Raw genomic sequence first — 19,662 nt, 5'->3', positions numbered from 1 at the left:
TATTACTTCCAGGCTTCTTGTTCTTCCCCCTGAGAGCTCTCCAGAGAGATGAGAATAATCCACGCCTCTACTTCTTCTTGGCAGCAGCAGTTGAGATGTCGTTGACATCAGTGGTAGAAGTAGACATTTTCTCAGCAGATTGCTCCAGGCTTGTAGCACTGACATCAACTTCATGTAAAGCAACAAGGCAACTCTTGGTTGAAACCATAGAAATAGTGATGGTTAGACTACTTCTCTTGGTTGAAACATAAGCCACAAGGATGGTTGGAGGCTCTCGGGGTGGAGTCATTATCCTGAGACATTAGATTTGTAGCAGACTGGAACAGGTCATTTTCCACAATGGCAACATTAGTGGACAGAACCTGAGACACTAGGCCTGCAGCAGACTGGATCAGGTCATTCTCCACAATGGCAACATTAGTGGACAGAACCTGAGACACTAGGCCTGCAGCAGACTGATCAGGTCATTCTCCACAATGGCAACATTAGTGGACAGAACCTGAGACACTAGGCCTGCAGCAGACTGATCAGGTCATTCTCCACAATGGCAACATTAGTGGACAGAACCTGAGACACTAGGCCTGTAGCAGACTGGATCAGGTCATTCTCCACAATGGCAACATTAGTGGACAGAACCTGAGACACTAGGCCTGCAGCAGACTGATCAGGTCATTCTCCACAATCGCAACATTAGTGGACAGAACCTGAGACACTAGGCCTGCAGCAGACTGATCAGGTCATTCTCCACAATGGCAACATTAGTGGACAGAACCTGAGACACTAGGCCTGCAGCAGACTGGATCAGGTCATTCTCCACAATGGCAACATTAGTGGACAGAACCTGAGACACTAGGCCTGCAGCAGACTGGATCAGGTTGTCTTCCTCGATGGAAACACTGGTGGACAGAACCAGAGACACTAGGCCTGCAGCAGACTGCAGTTCCTGCAAGAGGAAGGCATTGATGCTATGGACTGGCCCGCCCGTTCCCCAGACCTGAATCCAATTGAGCACATCTGGGACATCATGTCTCGCTCCATCCACCAACGCCACGTTGCACCAGACTGTCCAGGAGTTGGCGGATGCTTTAGTCCAGGTCTGGGAGGAGATCCCTCGGGAGACCATCCGCCACCTCATCAGGAGCGTGGAGACCACACACACTACTGAGCCTCATTTTGACTTGTTTTAAGGACATTACATCAAAGTTGGATCAGCCTGTAGTGTGGTTTTCCACTTTAATTTTGAGTGGGACTCCAAATCCAGACCTCCATGGATTGATAAATTTGATTTCCATTGATCATTTTTGTGTGATTTTGTTGTAAGCACATTCAACTATGTAAAGAAAAAAGTATTTAATAAGAATATTTCATTCATTCAGATTTAGGATGTGTTATTTTAGTGTTCCCTTTATTTTTTGAGCAGTGTATTTCCTTTTCATAAGAATTAAATCAATTAATATTTGAGTTTTAAGACTGAAATAATTGAATTGTTCTTACCTGAGCTAACGTCGTTGTCCTTAAAAGAACAATGTCCGTCTTCAGGGAGAATGAATGAAAAGCTCGCCATAATGCTGTATCCCTCGTTATTTGTCGATCAAGAACTGAATATATTTTGAGAGTTCTGGACATATCTCTTGGGTTCTGGAGTTCCATGTGAAACGTCGGCATTGTGACCCTCTCGGTCGCATAGAGATGGTATTCTTTATGTACCATATCTGCAAAATGCCATTACGCAGGGTTTAGAATGGAATTCGGTAACACTTTATTTGGATAGTCCCAAGTAGATGGTTTGTAATGTTCAATAACTGTCAACATTTCAACTAACTAACTACCGCTATCCACTAACCTTAAGCCATACCCTTATCCTAACCGCAACTCTTACCCGAATTCTAAACGAACCCTAACCTAAGCAAATAGTTGCTTATAAACATATCTTTGGTTGAAAGTACGCCTGTCTGTAAATCATTTACAGCTTTTCATTAAAGATAATCTCAAATATTATTTAAAAATTAAACAAATGTAGGATTCTGACATTAGCTGGTCTTGACTTCGGGTACGGTCTTCCACAGCTGACCGTGTTGAGGCGGAGGGAGCTTCGATGGTACAGGGAAGGAGAAGCGTCAGTCGGATAGACGGGCCCGGAGCTCTTCGTCGGGCACCTTCACCGTATCCTCCTCCTCGTGTGGCCATTAGCAAAATGTTAATATGTCGTCCTCAAATACTTGTAATTGATTGTAGAATATCGAGTAAGCAAGGGTCAACACCCTCACCCTGTTTATGCACTCAAAAGAGATCGTGCTAAAACCATGTCACTCGGTTTTCCTTACCTGGGAATGTGTTTATTCTTCCTAGCTCTCCAATTCAGTGCTTCTTCATTGTTATTTTTCAGAAAACAATTAGTAAATATTTTGTCTTTACCATGTTGCACAATCAACAGCATTCTGTAAGATGTTTAGCCTACTTAAAAGGGAGCTCTTGGCTCTCCGTGTCTATATTCCCTTATATGATACTATAGTGGTGTATTTAACCTGCCAGCTCTGCAAAGGATGGTTAAAGAATGATACCACCCTGACAATTGCATGTGTGTAGCCGAGCCCCACACATAATAGATACATGGGGGAGTAGACATGTTTTAAATGCAAACTTTGACATTGAATGTTGTTAATGGCAAAATCTAGAACTCAGACGTCTAGAATCTAGAACACACAAGACACATTGGTTTATCATACTTTATTTTGTAGGGGAACCACAGGTAGTTTAACATGTTATACAGAGCTGTACATAGGAGAGCAGTATTCACAGAAATGATAGCCATGTCTTCTCCTAAAGCTTAAATACTTTTCTTTAATTCTCTATAATAATTCTTATAATGATACAATAAAAGCTTGTGTAACTGGTCCTGCAGCTTTTCCGATATGTTGTCGATGATGTCTTTGTTGTTGTATTTGTTTACGTTGTTGTGGTTGTCATTTGTTTCTTTCCAAAAAAGGAAAATTAAAAGAGTTATGATATCCACAACATGTAACAGGCACTGACTGCCAGCCTGCGTATGATGGTGTATGAGCACTCCCAATTTACTCACAAAAGAGAGACGAAAAGAGAGAGCGATGGATAGAAAGTGACAGAAAGAGAGATATGTGCCCCTTTGAATACTTGCAGAAATGCTTCCTTCCTTCCTTGAAGTAATCACTGATCTGATTGGGTCGGTCAGACAAAGAAGACGGTCACCTTGCTTTCACCTGTCCAATCACCATTGGATCTGTGATTACCTGAAAGAAACAAGGAAGGAAGGCTGCATCTCTTCAGTATGCGAACAGAGCCAGATAAGCTCGACGTTAGAGAGTGGTCAGTATCAATTGGAGAACGGGCATCAGTTCATAGTGAGGTTTCTGGGGGGGGTTGGATGTTGGATTTCGGACCCCCTGGTTGCGACCCCATCTCCCGCTGCCCTGACCCCCGGGGGGGGTCACTTCCAGAGCTGGTTGCTGAGGGTCTGGCCGGAGGGTGCGGCAGCCCAGCCTCCCATGGTGGAGGCAGGCTGACCGAAGGCCATGGCCCCACCGGCACCGTTCAGACTCATCCCTGACATCTGCTGGTTCATCTGGGGAAGACAGTAGGAGAGATGAATAGTAAGGTGTCAGGGTCAGGGAAACACAATATTGCCTGATACTAAATCAAGCCCTGACCCCAATGCCTTTATATAGATCTGAGAAAATGTGATAGGTATGGCAATATGGTAACATTACCTAAGTCAACACCCAAAGACACTTATATTGCATTCTTATAAAACCATCTTATACTTCAAATGCAAAGTTTACTCCCAGGGGAAAATCCCCAATATGCCAAAGAACGTGACATCAAAAGAACTAACATACCTGTCCCATGTTCCAGTGGCCCTGCTGCCCAGGCTGGACGGCATACATCCCCTGCATGCCCTGAGCAGGCACCATACCCGCGGGCATTCCCCCCTGTGGTACCCCCATCATCCTCGGGGCCATGCCAACCATCCCGGCCGCGGGCGCTTGTCCCATGAAACCGTTGGGCATCGTCATGCCAACCATCATACCTGTGTTGTGTCCCATCATGGCAGCTCCGTTCTGAGCCATCATGGCACCCATGACGGTGGTGGGGGGCATGCCTGTGCCCATGCCAGGGAAGGCCTGGTAGCCAGCAGGGACCTGCTGCTGGGGGATGCCTACTGGAAACTGCATCTGGGCGGGGTTCATGTATATACCAGCTGGAAGGGAGAAAGACAGGAGAAATACAGTTTGAGTTTGGGTTTCTTTCAAAATATAATTTTCTTTTAGCCTTTATGACTGCTTGCCATAGATATACTGAGAGTGGGAAAGTGACTGAACAACTTGGTTGGTGACTTGCTACTGTAGAAGTGTTTGGTATTTACCAGCATGTATTTATATAGCCCAGAGCCAGTTGGAGACCATTTCCAACCTCTGTGTTATTGGTTGGTGTGTGTGTGTGCATGTACTTGTGTGTCATGACTCTCCTGGTCAAGGATACAAGGCCTCAGACCAGAGGAGAGGGGGGCTGGGCCAGTTATGACACCTCACGTCAATCGTAAATCCTAACAAAAGGAATGCCTCTGTTCTCCAGATTATTTTTGCAGCCAAAACTATAACACCCCAAAAATGAATATTGGAACAATATTTCTAAGATAGGAATGTTAAGAATGGTCAGTGGGGATCTAAAAAAAATAATAATGTCATGTTGGTTTTCATGTCATGATGTTTTTAAAAACTGTATGAACCAAATACTGTACCTTAGGAAGGAAACCACCACTTTGGCTGTTAAAACCTTTTTGGGATAGGGGGCAGCATTTTCACTTTTGGATGAATAGCGTGCCCAGAGTGAACTGCCTCCTACTCTGTCCCAGATGCTAATATATGCATATTATTAGTAGTATTGGATAGAAAACACTCTGAAGTTTCTAAAACTGTTTGAATGATGTCTGTGAGTATAACAGAACTCATATGGCAAACAAAAACCTGAGAGAAAATCCAACAGGGAAGTGGGAAATCTGAGGTTTGTAGTTTTTCAACTCAGCCCCCATTGAAGATACAGGGTGATATTAGTTATGTTTTACTTCCCAAGGCTTCCACTAGTTGTCAACGGTATTTAGAACCTGTTTTGAGGATTCCACTCTAAAGGAGGGGATCATAAGGGCTCTTTGAGTGAGTGTCTGGCAGAGTGCCACAGTCTCGGTCTGGCGCGCTCACATGAAAGGTAGCTACATTCCACTTCATTTGTACAGACAAAGGAATTGTCCAGTTGGAAAATTAATGAAGTTTTATGTTAAAACATCCTAAAGATTGATTCCATACTTAGTTTGGCATGTTTCTACAGGCTGTAACATAACTTTTTGAACTTTTTGTCCGACGTTCGGGCACGACCTGAACGCGCTTTTGGATTTGTTTACTAAACACCCTAACAAAATAAGATATTTGGACAGAACTGATGGACATAATCAAACATTTATGGTGGATCTGGGATTCCTGGGAGTGCATTCTGATGAAGATCAAAGGTAAGTGAATATTTAAAATACTATTTCTGACTAATGTTGACAACCCAATATGGCAGGTATCTTTTTGGCTGCTTTGTTGTCTAAAGGCTGTACTCAGATTACTGCATGGTTTGCTTTCTCCGTAAAGTATTGTTGAAATATGACACAGCGGTTGCATTAAGGAGAATTTGATCTAAAGTTCTAAAGTTATGAGTATTTCTATAAATTGATGTGGCTCTCTGCACAATCACCGCATGTTTTAGTACTACTGAACGTAACGCGCCAATGTAAACTCAGATTTTTTTATATAAACTTCATCAAACAAAACATACATGTATTGTGTAACATGAAGTCCTATGAGTGTCATCTGATGAAGATCATTAAAGGTTAGTGATTCATTTTATCTCTATTTCTGCTTTTTGTGACTCTCCTCTCTTTGGCTGGAAAAATGGCTGTGTTTTTCTGTGGCTTGGTGGTGACCTAACAATCGTTTGTGGTGCTTTCGCTGTAAATCCTTTTTGAAATCAGACACAGTGGCTGGATTAATGAGAAGTTTATCTTTAAAATGGTGTAAAATACTTGTATGCTTGAGGAATTTTAATTATGAGATTTTGGAATTTGGCACCCTGCACTTTCACTGGCTGTTGCGGGGTCCTAGACAGTCCTAGACAAGTGAAGTTTCCATCCAATATGATGTTAATACAATATGAAAAACGATGACTCTTTTTGTTGAGATAGGAATGTGATTATAGTTTTCTAACGAGATCATACTTTTCATGTCCGTTGCACATTAACTAAGCCACACCCTGAATGAGGTCAGACGAACGTGTCAGTGTGATGGAACTGCCCTTTCCAACCAGAGTGCTTAAAGGGAATCGCTAAAAACTAACATATTCAGACAAGCAGACATGAAGTGTGAGCTAAACATTACAAATGGTTGGAAACTCAAACTCAACACGAGTTGAAGATAAACTCACTAGATGTTGTGCATGTAAAAGGATCTAGAATTTTGACTATCTAGCAGAGAAAGGAAGGAGAGGATCCCATCTCAGACAATCATTGGTGCATCTGAAGATCAGTTCAGAAGAAACACTCCACTCCATGCCAGGACAACTAGAAGGATTTTGTGAAATCTGGTGGACAATCAGAGCCTTACACCCATCAATCCATTCCCCATAGAAGGATTGATTGGTTTCAACAGAGAGACAATGAACAAAGACATCTAACTTACACGTAAATACATTGCATTTCTTACCCAAACGGGCAGCAGTTTGTGTACAAGGTATAGGATTAATGTGAGAACAGTCCTAGAATGTATCCACAATAAATGTCTCTTTCTCTATCCCTCTCTTTTCCCACCCCCTCTCCATTGTGTAACAAGCCATCATATCTTCTCAGTCCACGAGAGACTTGTCTCGTGTAAAATGTGTATTCTGTGTTATTATTTAGCTAGTTAGTAAATAAATAATTAAATACATTTGTGTAGAACTGAATAATCAGAAAAGGCTGGGGTTCTTACGGATTCGAGAAGTCTGCGATGTTCAGAATGAGACTGATATGAGGTAATGATTAATAAATTACTGTTATCGATATATCTTGTATATTTCTTCTAGAGTTTAATTCAGGAGATGGTAACTCATTAAACAACTTCTTCCATGGTGCCCCAAATTCCTAATGTGTTAACTGTTAGAAGATTATTTTAATTGAGTAACAATTAAACATAGTTGATTCGACAAATAACATTAATCAAAGTCACATCACGATGTGTGCACATGTCCACGCTTATTTATGACAAGGCTCTACAATGCAACCATTTTACTCGCATATGCGCCTAAATATTTAGTTGTACGACCTGGGATTTTAATTAAGAAGCACAAGTGCTGATGATAATTGTTGAAATGATTACTTCACTGTACCGCAGCCCTGGAGTGCCATGGTGAATACACTGAGTGCAGATTCATGACCATCATGCTTGCACCATTATTACAGAGAAAACATCTTGTTACCTCAAATATTTGTCATTGTGCTCCTACATTTCTTTGGGTGCTGCTGCACGTGCTCCTTGTAAAAAAGGTCAGTGTAGAGCCCTGCATGCGTATACATACTGCGCATGTGTTAGGCTTGTGTCTGTACTTCTCCTTACCAGGCTGGGCCTGCTGGTGCTGGGGCATCTGAGGCATACTGGTGTTCCCATACAGGGACAAGATGGAGTCCTTGGAGAGGGGTTTCTTGGCCCCGGTGTCCTCCCCCTTAATGCCCCCTCCACCACCATTCTCACTGAACAGGTCCAGGTCTCCCTGGGCAGAGCCAGAGGATGGGGTTGCTGCTGGGTGTTGTGTTGGGGTGCTGGCTGGGGTACTGGAGCTAGCCTGGAAGAAGGAAGCAAAAACTGTAAGAACGACGTAAGAAAAGTCACTAACCCTATTCAGTGTGTTGAGTCTCTTGCTCTTCAAACTACTCTCACGCTAGCATGCATTGGCCTGCATGGATGTGTGTGAGACAATGGGTAAACAGCAAATTACTCACTGCATTGCAATCACAATGCTCCACCAACTGAGCCATCGTTCAGATGTAGATGTACAAGGTAATATGTGTGCATGTAAATATAGAAGTTCAGTGTGCGTCTTCATGTTTGTGGGGCTGCGTGTCTCCCTGGACCAGGGAAGTGGTGAGGTAATCAGATTGTGTTACCTGAGAGAACTGAGCAGCAGCATTAGATGAGGGGAGGGGGTTGGACACCATGGGGCCAAAGATATCCAAGTCGCTGCTTGCTGTGCTAGCAGCACTAGCGTTGTTAGCAGGGGCAGGTGTTGGTGCATCTAGAGAGATGGGAGAGACAGAGAGAGCAACATAGAAGGGTTAAAACAGATGTGTAAAACAGGTTATACAGGGGAGGAAAAAATGTACATAAGATCAATGTGTGTATTGTTCAGGACTGAGCATTTCTGAATAACTGACTGGTTTAGTACATTTTACATTTGAGTTGTTTAGCAGACGCTCTTATCCAGAGCGACATACAGGAGCAATTAGGGTTAAGTGCCTTGCTCAAGGGCACATTGACAAATTTCACCTAGTTAGCTCTTAACTGCTAGGCTACCACCCATGGCCATATGCATCAAGGCAAAGCAGGGTCACATTCAATAGGCACAAAACGAAAGAAAATGGGATGAAACTAGGAAGGACTATCTGAACTTGTCCAATAAGAAACTCTCATTTTCGTTTTGGAAAACTGACTGGTTTAATCTTACCAAGGCCAAGTAGGTTGACTGGAGGTTCTGCTGTCTTCACAGGACTGGCTTTGGGGGCTTGCCGGGTCTCTTCCCTCTTCAGGGGTTGAGTCCAAGAGAAAAGGCATAATGATTGTGAAAAAAGAATAATGTAGTCTTGGAGGTAATAATGAAGTTAAGGTGTTAAGCTTCTTCCAGACAAATGGCTAAATATGCAGGGCTTCGGTTGAGCATAGGTTTAGTTCATAATAAAAGCAAAGATCCTGAGGAGGTGTACTTCAGATAAGACATGCAAGGGATATTTCAAACCCTCAGCAGTCAAGCTCTCGTAAGAGGTCAAAGGTTAGGTGCATCCTCAGCCTTGGGTTACTTGACCACATTCAATGCTTTGTCTCGGAACCAACATGCCGGGAGCTCGATGCCCAGCATTTTAACCCTAAACCCCAAAGATGGTCTATTTTTAACCATGCCATCAATTTAGCAACACGTCAAAGTAACTACACAGTGAGACGCACTACAACAAATCAGTTTGCTGGACATGGTGACCATAAACATTTGAAAATTGATGATTAGTTGTATTAAGTACTGGTATAATGCCAGACCTGTTAACTGTAATGTTTTTCACACAGTTTGCCATACTCGACTGTTAAAGGGCAATTCCACCACTTTTCAACCTCCTTTTCATTATCTCCAGCACAATACCAGTGTTGACGTGCATTTGGTTAAAAAGTTCGACATCAAAAACACTAGGAGATTGGTGACATGGGGATCAAGAAAATACTCTCCCCCTGGCAAAAAAATGTATCAGTATTTCTTGATTTTAAATCCTGCCCTGTAATGTTACAAGGAAGCAATTTGATATTTTTAACCACAGATCATAGAAACGCGCCGTTTTCACATATGTAGACAATGGTATGGTGCTGGAAAATAAATATGAGTTTGAAAAGCGGCAGAATTGCCCTTTAAGTCTGCTCCCAGTAAACCACTAAAACCTGACCGCTAGAGCATGGAATGTCATGATGAGTGGAACTGTTATAAACAAAATACACATATCATTCTGACTGCAAATCTCAAAAGAGACGAACAGGGTGTACAGTGTGATTGCCAAAAAAAGGAATATGGGTTGGGTTGAGACAGATATCTTATATAAGAAGTCTATAGATATATCCATTCAAAACCACCGTACTTTGGCATTGTATGACAGCTTGGTTCCTCTATCAGTTTCCTTCTCTCTCTTGCTCTCCTTGTCTTTTGGCTGTAGAGGAATCATCATAAGAGGAAATTAGAAAGAAAGAAAATGGAGGAAGAGAGATAAAGGCCTAACCTCATTTGAATAATGTTCCAAAATGGTTAGGACATATGCACAATAAAACAGTACCCCAGCAGCAACATAACCACCTGTGGAAATACATGCTAGCAGCCAGTCATTGTGCTAATCCTAGTTAGCATTAGCTAGTGAAATTACCCCCAACTTCCTTCATACCGGACCCAGAGACATACAAATGGTATCCAATAGTTCATCTGACTTTAGGGAAGTACATAAAGGGCCTCATTGCCATAACCCCCAAGTATCCCTTTATCCTAACACATAACAAGCAACACTTTGGAGAGTCTACATACAAATAAGACAGTAACACATTCTAGTACTATCCGCGAACCAGTTTGAGTGTGGCCTCAGAGGTGAGATACATACACTGTGTCCATTGGTCACATTTTTGCTGTAGTATTTCTTCTTCTCATACTTGTCCCTGATGAAGAACTCCACTGCTCTGGGGTCAGGGGTTAAGGGGGAAAAAGGTAGCAATATTATAATGGAGAAAGTACATGTGTTATGGGAAGCTTTTTGGGAACTGCAGTGTGTGAGTGAGTGAGAGTATGTGTGTGTGTGTGTAGTTGTAAGGATACTGGTCTGTCTGAGGCCTTCTGTAGTTGTCTGGAAGGTTGGCCTCATAAACCTGCCTGGACTTGGAGTTGCCCATATCTACTATGCTCTGTTAGAGAAGAGAAGGAGAGATGGGGAGAAAGAGGGTGGGGGAAAGAGAGAAAGAGGAGCACAGAGAGAAAGATGGGTGGAGGGTGAATAGTGAAACAGCAGGGGGGACATGATAAGTATGGGTTAAAAAAGTGGCAACTTTGTATTCAACTAGAAGGACATACAAGAAAGAGAGGTGTCTGTGTCAATAAATATAGGTGAATACATGACACTTCTAATTGAGGAATATTGTAAATCCTGGACATTGGCTAATTACCTGTATTTGTGCTGCTGTCCATTGGTCCAGATTGACAGATTTGACCCGCGATATGTGAACCCCAAGGTTCCTGTGGATGCCAGCACATCGGATACAGATAAACACTCCCAGGTTCCATGATGCCCATCTTGGACCTGGCAGGCAGAGACAGGGTCGTACTCATTAGTGCACCGGTTCAGTCTGTTCTCTTCTGTTAGGTGTCTAATGAACACAGCCCAGGTAAGGGAAGATTCAACTTATCAAAACATGTCTGTACCTGTGGTGCAGGTGTCACAATAGGACTTCAGATAGGCAGGCCTTCCCTGTGCATTCTTTTAGAATGACATGTTTTGACATTTGGGGATAGTTTCCCAGTGGTGACTTTCATGGTGCAGGGGTGTCGAAACTTGCATTTACTTGTATGACTAAAGTTTGGATCATGGTTCAAGGTGCGGTGGGAGACAAAATGCTACCTAGCATAACTATGCTATAGCCTAGAAGCTACCGGATAAATGCTAAAGAGGAAGGAAGGTGTCAGCAGACTAGCTGCTACTTACAGTTAGCATAGCTAGCTAACAACTCAATCGGAGTCTGGCTGGACGAATAACTGAAACTGTTATATAACATCAAATGACATTTAACGAAGTTCACATTGTGTTATATAGTTACCTTTCGCCTCACAATCGGCGCAGTATTTGTTGTCGTCCTCTCTCAGCATTTTGGACAGAATGGCCTGATGCTGCTCGTTGAGTTTCAGGGCCTTCTCTCTCTCTGATCGGGTCGTCATCTTTGCTGATGTTCTATTTGTTCTTTCAATGAAACGGTTTTCTACCTTGAATGTTCGTCAATTTTTTTAACTTTATGATTTAAGACCATAATCAGACAAATGAACGCCTTCGAGAGAAGTGTAAAAACACCCGGAACCGAAATTTGCTCTCCGCCCACAAGAATTTGCGGGAGGTGGGTGGACATACCTAAACGGCTCTCGGGATTGGATGCTGGAGATGACGTATTTCTGCTGACGCATGTCAGGGCTTCTTGACAATTTGTTTGTGTGCATTTTTCAACGTTTAATAATGTGTTGAAGGTACAGGTTATCGGTCCTTGAATTTCTGTAGGTATTTGCAGAAATATTATACAATTTCTTATTTGAGTTTAAATTGACTGCTGTGAATCATGTACTGATGTATCAAGATGTTTGTTCTTTGGATTAGAACAAAGTGCTACAGTGAATGACGAATGTCTTTTTTGTTATGATTTTTAATTTTGTTAAGAACAAATCTGGCATACATTGATACATGGAAATATATACATAACAATTTAAGGTTTCACCAAAGTATGCAAATTGTGTTCCAGTAGCCAGAGAGCAACATGCATAGATATTTAACATGTAAAAACATTCAAAAAGGTTAACCAATTATGAAAGACAGGAAATAACATTATAAACCAGTGACCTATCTCAATACATACTCATGATATTACCATACACCTAGCCTAGTCCCAGATCTATTTGTACTGTATAACCAATGCTTATGATCGATGGCATGACAGCACAAACATCTGGGACCAGGCTGCTACACACGCTGACAAAACTAGAACCAAGATGTCTGACCAGTTACTGTTAATAAAAGGTTTCCAGGCGGATCTTGAAACAGTCCTCTGGGTGTCTCTGTGCAATGCCGTGGCGCAGCAGCATCTCTGTGTATGGGGGCCAGAACGTCTCGTCTATCGATACGTAGGGATCGTGAGGCGTCTCCAGAGTCGTGTTCATCAGCAGCTGCACATTTTAACAATGGAAGATAAGGGTTAAGATTGTTATTTATGTTGTTGCTGTTCAATTGGAGCAAGAGGTGAGTAGGAATGTTTTTAGGTCGTTTGTTGTACTGTGATCAAATTGATCTACATGACAAAGATGTGAGTGTAATGTAAATGTAAAATATAGTCATAGGGTCATAAAAAGCTAGACTATAAAGCTGCTACTGGTTCAAGCATGTAGTAATAAAGTAATACAAAATTAAACCAGAGCACATGGTTGAATAATAAAACAAACAATGCATGCGAACAGAGACTTACCTCCAGGACTTCATTGAGTGAAATTAGATTCTCGTTCAGCTCTTGAGGAATGTTCTGAAAACAAAAATGATAGCATCTAGGCTGGTCCCGGATCTGTTTGTGCTCTCTTGCCCAAGAAAACACAAAAGTTAGCTACACAGGACAAACAGATCTGAGACCAAGCTAGATGCAACCGTAAAAAACTGTGACCATTGAGGAACCCCTCCATCAGAGCCACATAATACATCACTAAGACTGCCACCTTTTTCTTCTTGTCAGCGTTGGTCTCCTGTGTAGGAAGTGGGAAGTGTTCCGCAAGTACATCTGCCAGGGTCTCCATCAGTCTGTTCTGGTAATCCTTCATCTTCTGGATCTTCTTCTTGGTGTCCTGCAACACACTGAACAGCAGCAGCAATACTTCCATATTAAACTCAGTATAGTTGTCAATGTGTTGGTTTGTGTGTCATTTTCTATATTCATTAGGCAGGAAACCGAACAAATCGCTACAAAACATAGTTTTAATTTTACCTTTATTTAACCAGGCAAGTCAGTTAAGAACAAATTCTTATTTTCAATGACGGCCTGGGAACAGTGGGTTAACTGCCTGTTCAGGGGCAGAACGACAGATTTGTACCTTGTCAGCTCGGGGGTTTGAACTCGCAATCTTCCGGTTACTAGTCCAACGCTCTAACCACTAGGCTACCCTGCCGCCCCATAGTGAAACGGGGAGGTACAATCTGAACTTGTTCAATAATAAATAAACTTTTTTTGTTGTTAATTTACAGCGTGCCCTAACACATGGCCCAGTTGTTGTACCTTACCTGTGTTCAGATAACCTTTCTTTTTCCAGTCGCTGTTTGACCACATGTTCAGTGCCTGCCCTCAACACTTCCTTCTTTTCCTCCAACCACTTCTGTTCACTGAAACAGGAACACAGATGTATACTGTGAACTCTAGTGCCTCCATATCAACATTCAAAGGGTTGGAGATTTAGAATAACAATCACATTCAAATTAAACCTTTTTAAAGTCTCTCTCAGTGTGTCTCTCTTGGCTTGTGAGCAAGAGAGGACCAACTCCAGTTGTGAATTCAGCTTCTGTAACTGTGGAAGTAGTTGAGAAAAGCTTTATTTAAATAAATGTGTTATACATGAATATGGTTACTTTTCATAAGCATAAGGCTCTGTATAACTATAAAATAGCTGATATCTGAAATGTCTACAGAACCAGTGAAATGTTTAGACACACTGACTCAAGTTTATTTTTAATTTTTTACTATTTTCTACAATGTAGAATAAGAGTGAAGGCATCAACACTATGAAATAGCACGTGTGGAATCATGTGGTAAGCTTAAAAAAAAAAAAAAAGTGTTAAACAAATCAAAATATTTTAATATTTGAGATTCTTCAAAGTAGTCACCCTTTGCCTTGACAGCTTTTCACACTTTGGCATTCTCTCAAAAAGCTTCATGAGGTCGTCACCTGGAACGCATTTCAATTAACAGGTGTGGCTTGTTAAAAAGTTAATTTGTGGAATTTCTTTCCTTCTTAATGCGTTTGAAGAACATGGCTGAGGTTTTACATTATCCCAACCAATTGTGCTATTTTGTTAGTTGTTTTTTGTATAACTTATTTTAACTTATTTTGTACATAATGTTGCTGCTACCGTCTGTTAAGACCAAAAATAACTTCTGGACATCAGAACAGCGATTACTCACCGCGGACTGGAAGAAACTTTTTCCTTTAACGAGTCCGACGAGAAGAATATACTGCTTCACTGGAACAGGCCCAGATCCCTGTAATTTGCTTGAAGAAAAGACAGGAAAAGGGGCCGCAGATCGGGCAGCCTTCTGAGAATTCATAGGTGAGCGAGTAAACTCCCACTGCCATCAGTTTTTTTTGCTAACGTGCAATCATTGGAAAAATAAAATTGATGACCTACGATTAAGATTATCCTGCCAACGGACATTAACTGTAATATCTTATGTTTCACCGAGACGTGACTGAACAATGATACAGATAATATAGAGCTGGTGGGAATTTCCATGCCCCCGGCATAACAGAGATGCTACGTCTTGTAAGACGAGGGGTGGGGGTGTGTCTATTTGTCAATAACAGCTGGTGCGCGATGTCTAATATTAAAAGTCTTGAGGTATTACTCGCCTGAGGTAGAGTACCTTATGATAAGCTGTAGACCACTATCAACCAAGAGTTCTCATCTATATTATTCGTAACCGTCTATTTACCACCACATAACGAAGCTGGCACTAAGACCGCTCTCAACCAACTATAAGGCCATAAGCAAAGAAGAAAATGCTCACCCAGAAGCGGCGCTCCTAGTGGCCGGTGACTTTAATGCAGGCAAACAAATCAGTTTCACCAAATGTTTTACTAGCATGTCGCATGTGCAAACAGAAAAAAAAAAATCCTAGACCACCTTCACTCCACACACACAGAGATGCATAGAAAGCTCTCCCCCACCCTCTATTTGGAAAATCTGACCATAATTCTATCCTACTGATTCCTACTTACAAGCAAAAAATAAAGCAGGAAGTACCAGTGACTCGCTCAATATGAAAGTGGTCAGATGACACAGATGCAACACTACAGGACTGTTTTGCTAGCACAGACTGGAATATGTTCGGGATTCATCCAATGGCATTGAGGAGTACACCACCTCAGTCACTGGCTTCATCAATAAGTGCATTGATGACATCGTCCCCACAGTGACCGTACGCACATATCCCAACCAGAAGCCATGGATTACAGGCAACATCCACATCGAGCTAAAGGCTAGAGCTGAGCTGGCGCTGGAAAACCAGACGCGAGCCGCCCAGTGACGCGAGCCTACCAGACGAGCTAAATGCCTTTATGCTCACTTTGAGGCAAGCAACACCGAAGCATGCACAAGAGCACCAGCTGGACTGGATCTCGGTAGCCGATATGAACAAAACCTTTAAAAACAGGTCAACATTTACAAAGCCGCTGGGCCAGGCGGATTACCAGGACGTGAGTGCTACGGGTCGGTAGTCATTTCGGCAGGTTACCTTAGTGTCCTTGGGCACAGGCACTATGGTGGTCTCCTTAAAACATGTTGGTATTACAGACTCGGACAAGGAGAGGTTGAAAATGTCAGTGAAGACACTTGCCAGTTGGTCAGTGCATGCTCAGTGTACACATTCTGGTAATCCGCTTTGTGAATGTTGACCTGTTTAAAGGTCTTACTCACATCGGCTGCAGAGAGTGATCACATAGTCTCCCGGAACAGCTGATGCTCTCATGCATGTTTCAGTGTTACTTGCCTATAAGCAAGCATAGAAGTTATTTAGCTCGTCTGGTAGGCTCGTGTCTCCGGGCAGCTCCTTTTTGTAGTCTAATAGTTTGCAAGCCCTGCGACATCCGACGGGTGTCAGAGCCGGTGTAGTACAATTCGATCTTAGTCCTGTATTGATGCTTTGCCTGTTTGATGGTTTGTCGGAGGGCATAGCGGGATTTCTTATAAGCTTCCAGGTTAGAGTCCCACTTTTTGAAAGCGGCAGCACTACCCTTTAGCTCAGTGCGAATGTTGCCTGTAATCCATGGCTTCTGGTTGGGGTATGTACGTACAGTCACTGTGGGGACGACGTCCTCGATGCACTTATTGATAAAGCCATTGACTGATGTGGTGTACTTCTCAATATCATCGGAAGTATCCCGGAACATATTCCAGTCTGTGCTAGCAAAACAGAAGACCAGGCCTCCACAATCACCCAACCTCATTCCAATTGAGATGGTTTGGGATCAGTTGGACGGCAGAGTGAAGGAAAAGCAGCCAACAAGTGCTCAGCATATTTGGGAACTCATTCAAGACTGTTGGAAAAGCATTCCAGGTAACTACCTCATGAAGCTTGTTGAGAAAATGGCAAGAGTGCAATGCTGTCATCAAGGCAAAGGGTGGCTACTTTGAAGAATATCAAATATAACATTTTTTATTTGTTTAACACTTTTTTTTCATAGTTTTGATTTATTCACATTCTACAATGTAGAAAATATTAAAAATAAATAAACCCTTGAATGAGTAGGTGTCATGTTGACTGGTACTGTATATTAAAGGTAACTGCATCAAAATATTTATTTTTTATTTTCCAACAATAACGACTACTGTGGAAGGCAACATCCACATGTGAATTTACCTCCTCTGCTCCAACGACGAGTAACACCTCAGGATTTGTGGACAACACTATGGACAGAAAGTAAACCACATTCTGATGGTACATATCATGCTTAAGTCATACAGTATAAGTACAATCAATTAGTTATAAAGGAATGATATTCAGAGTAGAAACCAGACACTCACGTTCTGGCCGTCTTGTCTGCCACTGCTTCAGCTCAGCTGCTACAGCCATTAATCTATTCACAGACTGTTGGACATACAACAGATATGCAGTAGATAAGGCAAGACAATGTAAAAAGTACATGCATCACACATACTAATGCTTTCATTCAGCTATAGGGAAATAGGGCCATCTGACCTGTTCTTGTGGGTTTTCATCCGAGTCTGGCTCTGCGAGAATGATCTCGTTCTGAAGCTGAAAAACAAACAGAATATTACATTTTAACATCAACACAATAACATCATCCAAAGTTGTCTGTGCAGGACCAAGCTGTCATCGTAAACAGACCAGTACCATCTCTAGCTGGGCAAACTGCTCTTCACACTCGTTAAACAGTTGTGCCTGTGCAGCTTCCGAGCACTCTGTGTAGAAAGGAATGGCAGGTGGTACTGGAGTATCCTGGACCTCTGACTCTGTGTCCAGTGGCTGTTCCTGTGACAAAAATGTCAGAATTATTAGGACATGCATGTTTAATGGATAAATTACTGTAATTTCAGTAAAGCTTACAAAGGCTCAAATTTGGCTACCGTACTTACATTCTCCTGTTGCAACGTTACCTCGTTGGAACTCTGAAAACAAGGAATTCACAATATTTTTATCAAGAAGTGGGTAACTACCGAGCTCTGGTCCACGCCCAAGCATTGCATTGGATCTGCACTCTATAGCGTGGACCATTGAGTCTGGCGGAACATTTAAAAAAAATCGTTGGAATCATGTTTTGGGAAGAAAATACCAGGCGCATACAAAGAAATGTTCGTCAGCACTCTACCAACGTCTTTACTTTGGTGAGTTACTAAAATACCTTGAAGTCATACTAGCAAGTCAGATTAAGTTAGCTAGATTAGTAAATTAGCCAGTTTCCTCATCAATTCTAGGGAAAATGTCAGACAAAGTATTAACGTAAAAGCAGGAAGTAACGTTACTCTTGGACGAAACATTACAGCTCCTAGGTAGCTACCAAAACCTCAAACGAACGTTAGCTAGCTAGCAAACGTTAGCATTGGGTAAAGATGAGCATATGCGACTGAAAACAAGTTGTTATATCATTAAATTTACAAATAGGAGAACATTCGTCAATTGGAAATCGAATGTTCACTTTGTCAAACAACGTGTCCACCTACCATATTTGAAATAGTTAGCTGGCTTGATTTTCTTAAAACGTATAATATTTCACTATATCATACAGCCACAGATAGATGACATACAGCTGTCAACTTCACCGCCAGCTTGTTCCTTTTCAAAATACCGCCAGTATTGATGACGTCGTCTGGGCGGAAGTACTTCGTTTCAGAGCATTAGGTCTGCGTACTGATACGCACATCACTCGTGTGTAACTGCAACCCGCATTTGAGCCCCCATTAGTTATTGCATGAACGTAGTTGCACCCTTCTCAAATTAGGGCTCTTGGGGAATTTAAACCTTGAGCGATGCCTGGCAGCCAGCACTGTTTTACAGTCTGCGTGCCGCCCCCAAAACCAGAGGAAATCGCAATAGGGCTGCTTTGCAAGCTAGTCTTAGCCATCCTCTACATCACCTGGTGTCAAGTGAGGCCAAGAAGATCTTTAGGGGCCTCAGCCACCCGAGACTCTGCATGTTCACTCATGTCCCCATAAAAATACATGTTGGAAGACTTGACGAGGTGACTGGCTTCTAACCCTGCAGTAGTTCTACGGCATGTAGGGATTCCTGTTAAAAAAAGTGAACCTATTCAGCAGCTTTGCAACTGGTAAACAATACACTATCAAACAGTTCCTCACATGCAGCTCAACTAATGTCTTAAAACTGATCTCTTGTCCATGTAATATGTGGGCAGTAGATAAGAACGTTAAGAACGTTTATTATAGTACTCAAGAGTTCTGTAAGGAGAAATGACCCCAAATCCCCTATTGCACGTAATTTCTATGAGGCCGGTGTTGTGCCGAAAATCTCCCCTGCCAGACTCCCCTCACCCCCACTTCTAATTTTGTGGCTCGAGTCAAATACTCTCTGTGACACACAGTCAAATACTTTCTATAGAACAAACTTCACGTCATAGGCAACCGAAATGAATAATTTATGTATGTGGGTTATATTAAACATAGAGGGAGTAAAATGTTGGCAAGCAATAAACATTTCAGAACAACTATGGCTGAATTATTATCTTTACACTTTCAAAAATACGAGTCGAAGAAGACATGGGAGAGATTAAGAATTTTGGCAAAGATATTTATTTCTAGACTAATACAAAATCAGTAGGTTATTCAGGTACGGGCGGCATCTTGCCGGGGGC

General features: G+C 42.1%; 2 protein-coding genes across 2 annotated transcripts; both read right to left on the bottom strand.

The window, feature by feature from the left end:
* Positions 1-2,712: 2,712 nt before the first annotated feature.
* LOC135536852 (stromal membrane-associated protein 1-like) lies at positions 2,713-11,934 on the bottom strand. Its single transcript, XM_064963096.1, has 10 exons — positions 11,640-11,934; positions 10,992-11,125; positions 10,648-10,733; positions 10,436-10,511; positions 9,929-9,997; positions 8,764-8,839; positions 8,207-8,334; positions 7,659-7,884; positions 3,873-4,234; positions 2,713-3,598 (listed from the first exon to the last, which is right to left on the bottom strand). The coding sequence occupies exons 1-10, from the start codon at positions 11,755-11,757 to the stop codon at positions 3,464-3,466; spliced, it is 1,410 nt and encodes a 469-aa protein (XP_064819168.1). The 5' UTR covers positions 11,758-11,934; the 3' UTR covers positions 2,713-3,463.
* Positions 11,935-12,225: 291 nt separating this feature from the next.
* Positions 12,226-18,642, bottom strand: LOC135536862 (centromere protein K-like). Its single transcript, XM_064963100.1, has 11 exons — positions 18,515-18,642; positions 17,930-17,962; positions 17,688-17,825; positions 17,532-17,588; positions 17,357-17,420; positions 17,193-17,239; positions 14,042-14,124; positions 13,844-13,942; positions 13,285-13,420; positions 13,044-13,097; positions 12,226-12,747 (listed from the first exon to the last, which is right to left on the bottom strand). The coding sequence occupies exons 1-11, from the start codon at positions 18,515-18,517 to the stop codon at positions 12,592-12,594; spliced, it is 870 nt and encodes a 289-aa protein (XP_064819172.1). The 5' UTR covers positions 18,518-18,642; the 3' UTR covers positions 12,226-12,591.
* Between the last annotated feature and the right edge of the window lie 1,020 nt (positions 18,643-19,662).

The sequence above is a fragment of the Oncorhynchus masou genome, chromosome 5 (assembly GCF_036934945.1).
Source record: "Oncorhynchus masou masou isolate Uvic2021 chromosome 5, UVic_Omas_1.1, whole genome shotgun sequence".
Taxonomy (NCBI): Eukaryota; Metazoa; Chordata; class Actinopteri; order Salmoniformes; family Salmonidae; genus Oncorhynchus; species Oncorhynchus masou.
This window is presented reverse-complemented; position numbering and strand designations above follow the sequence as displayed.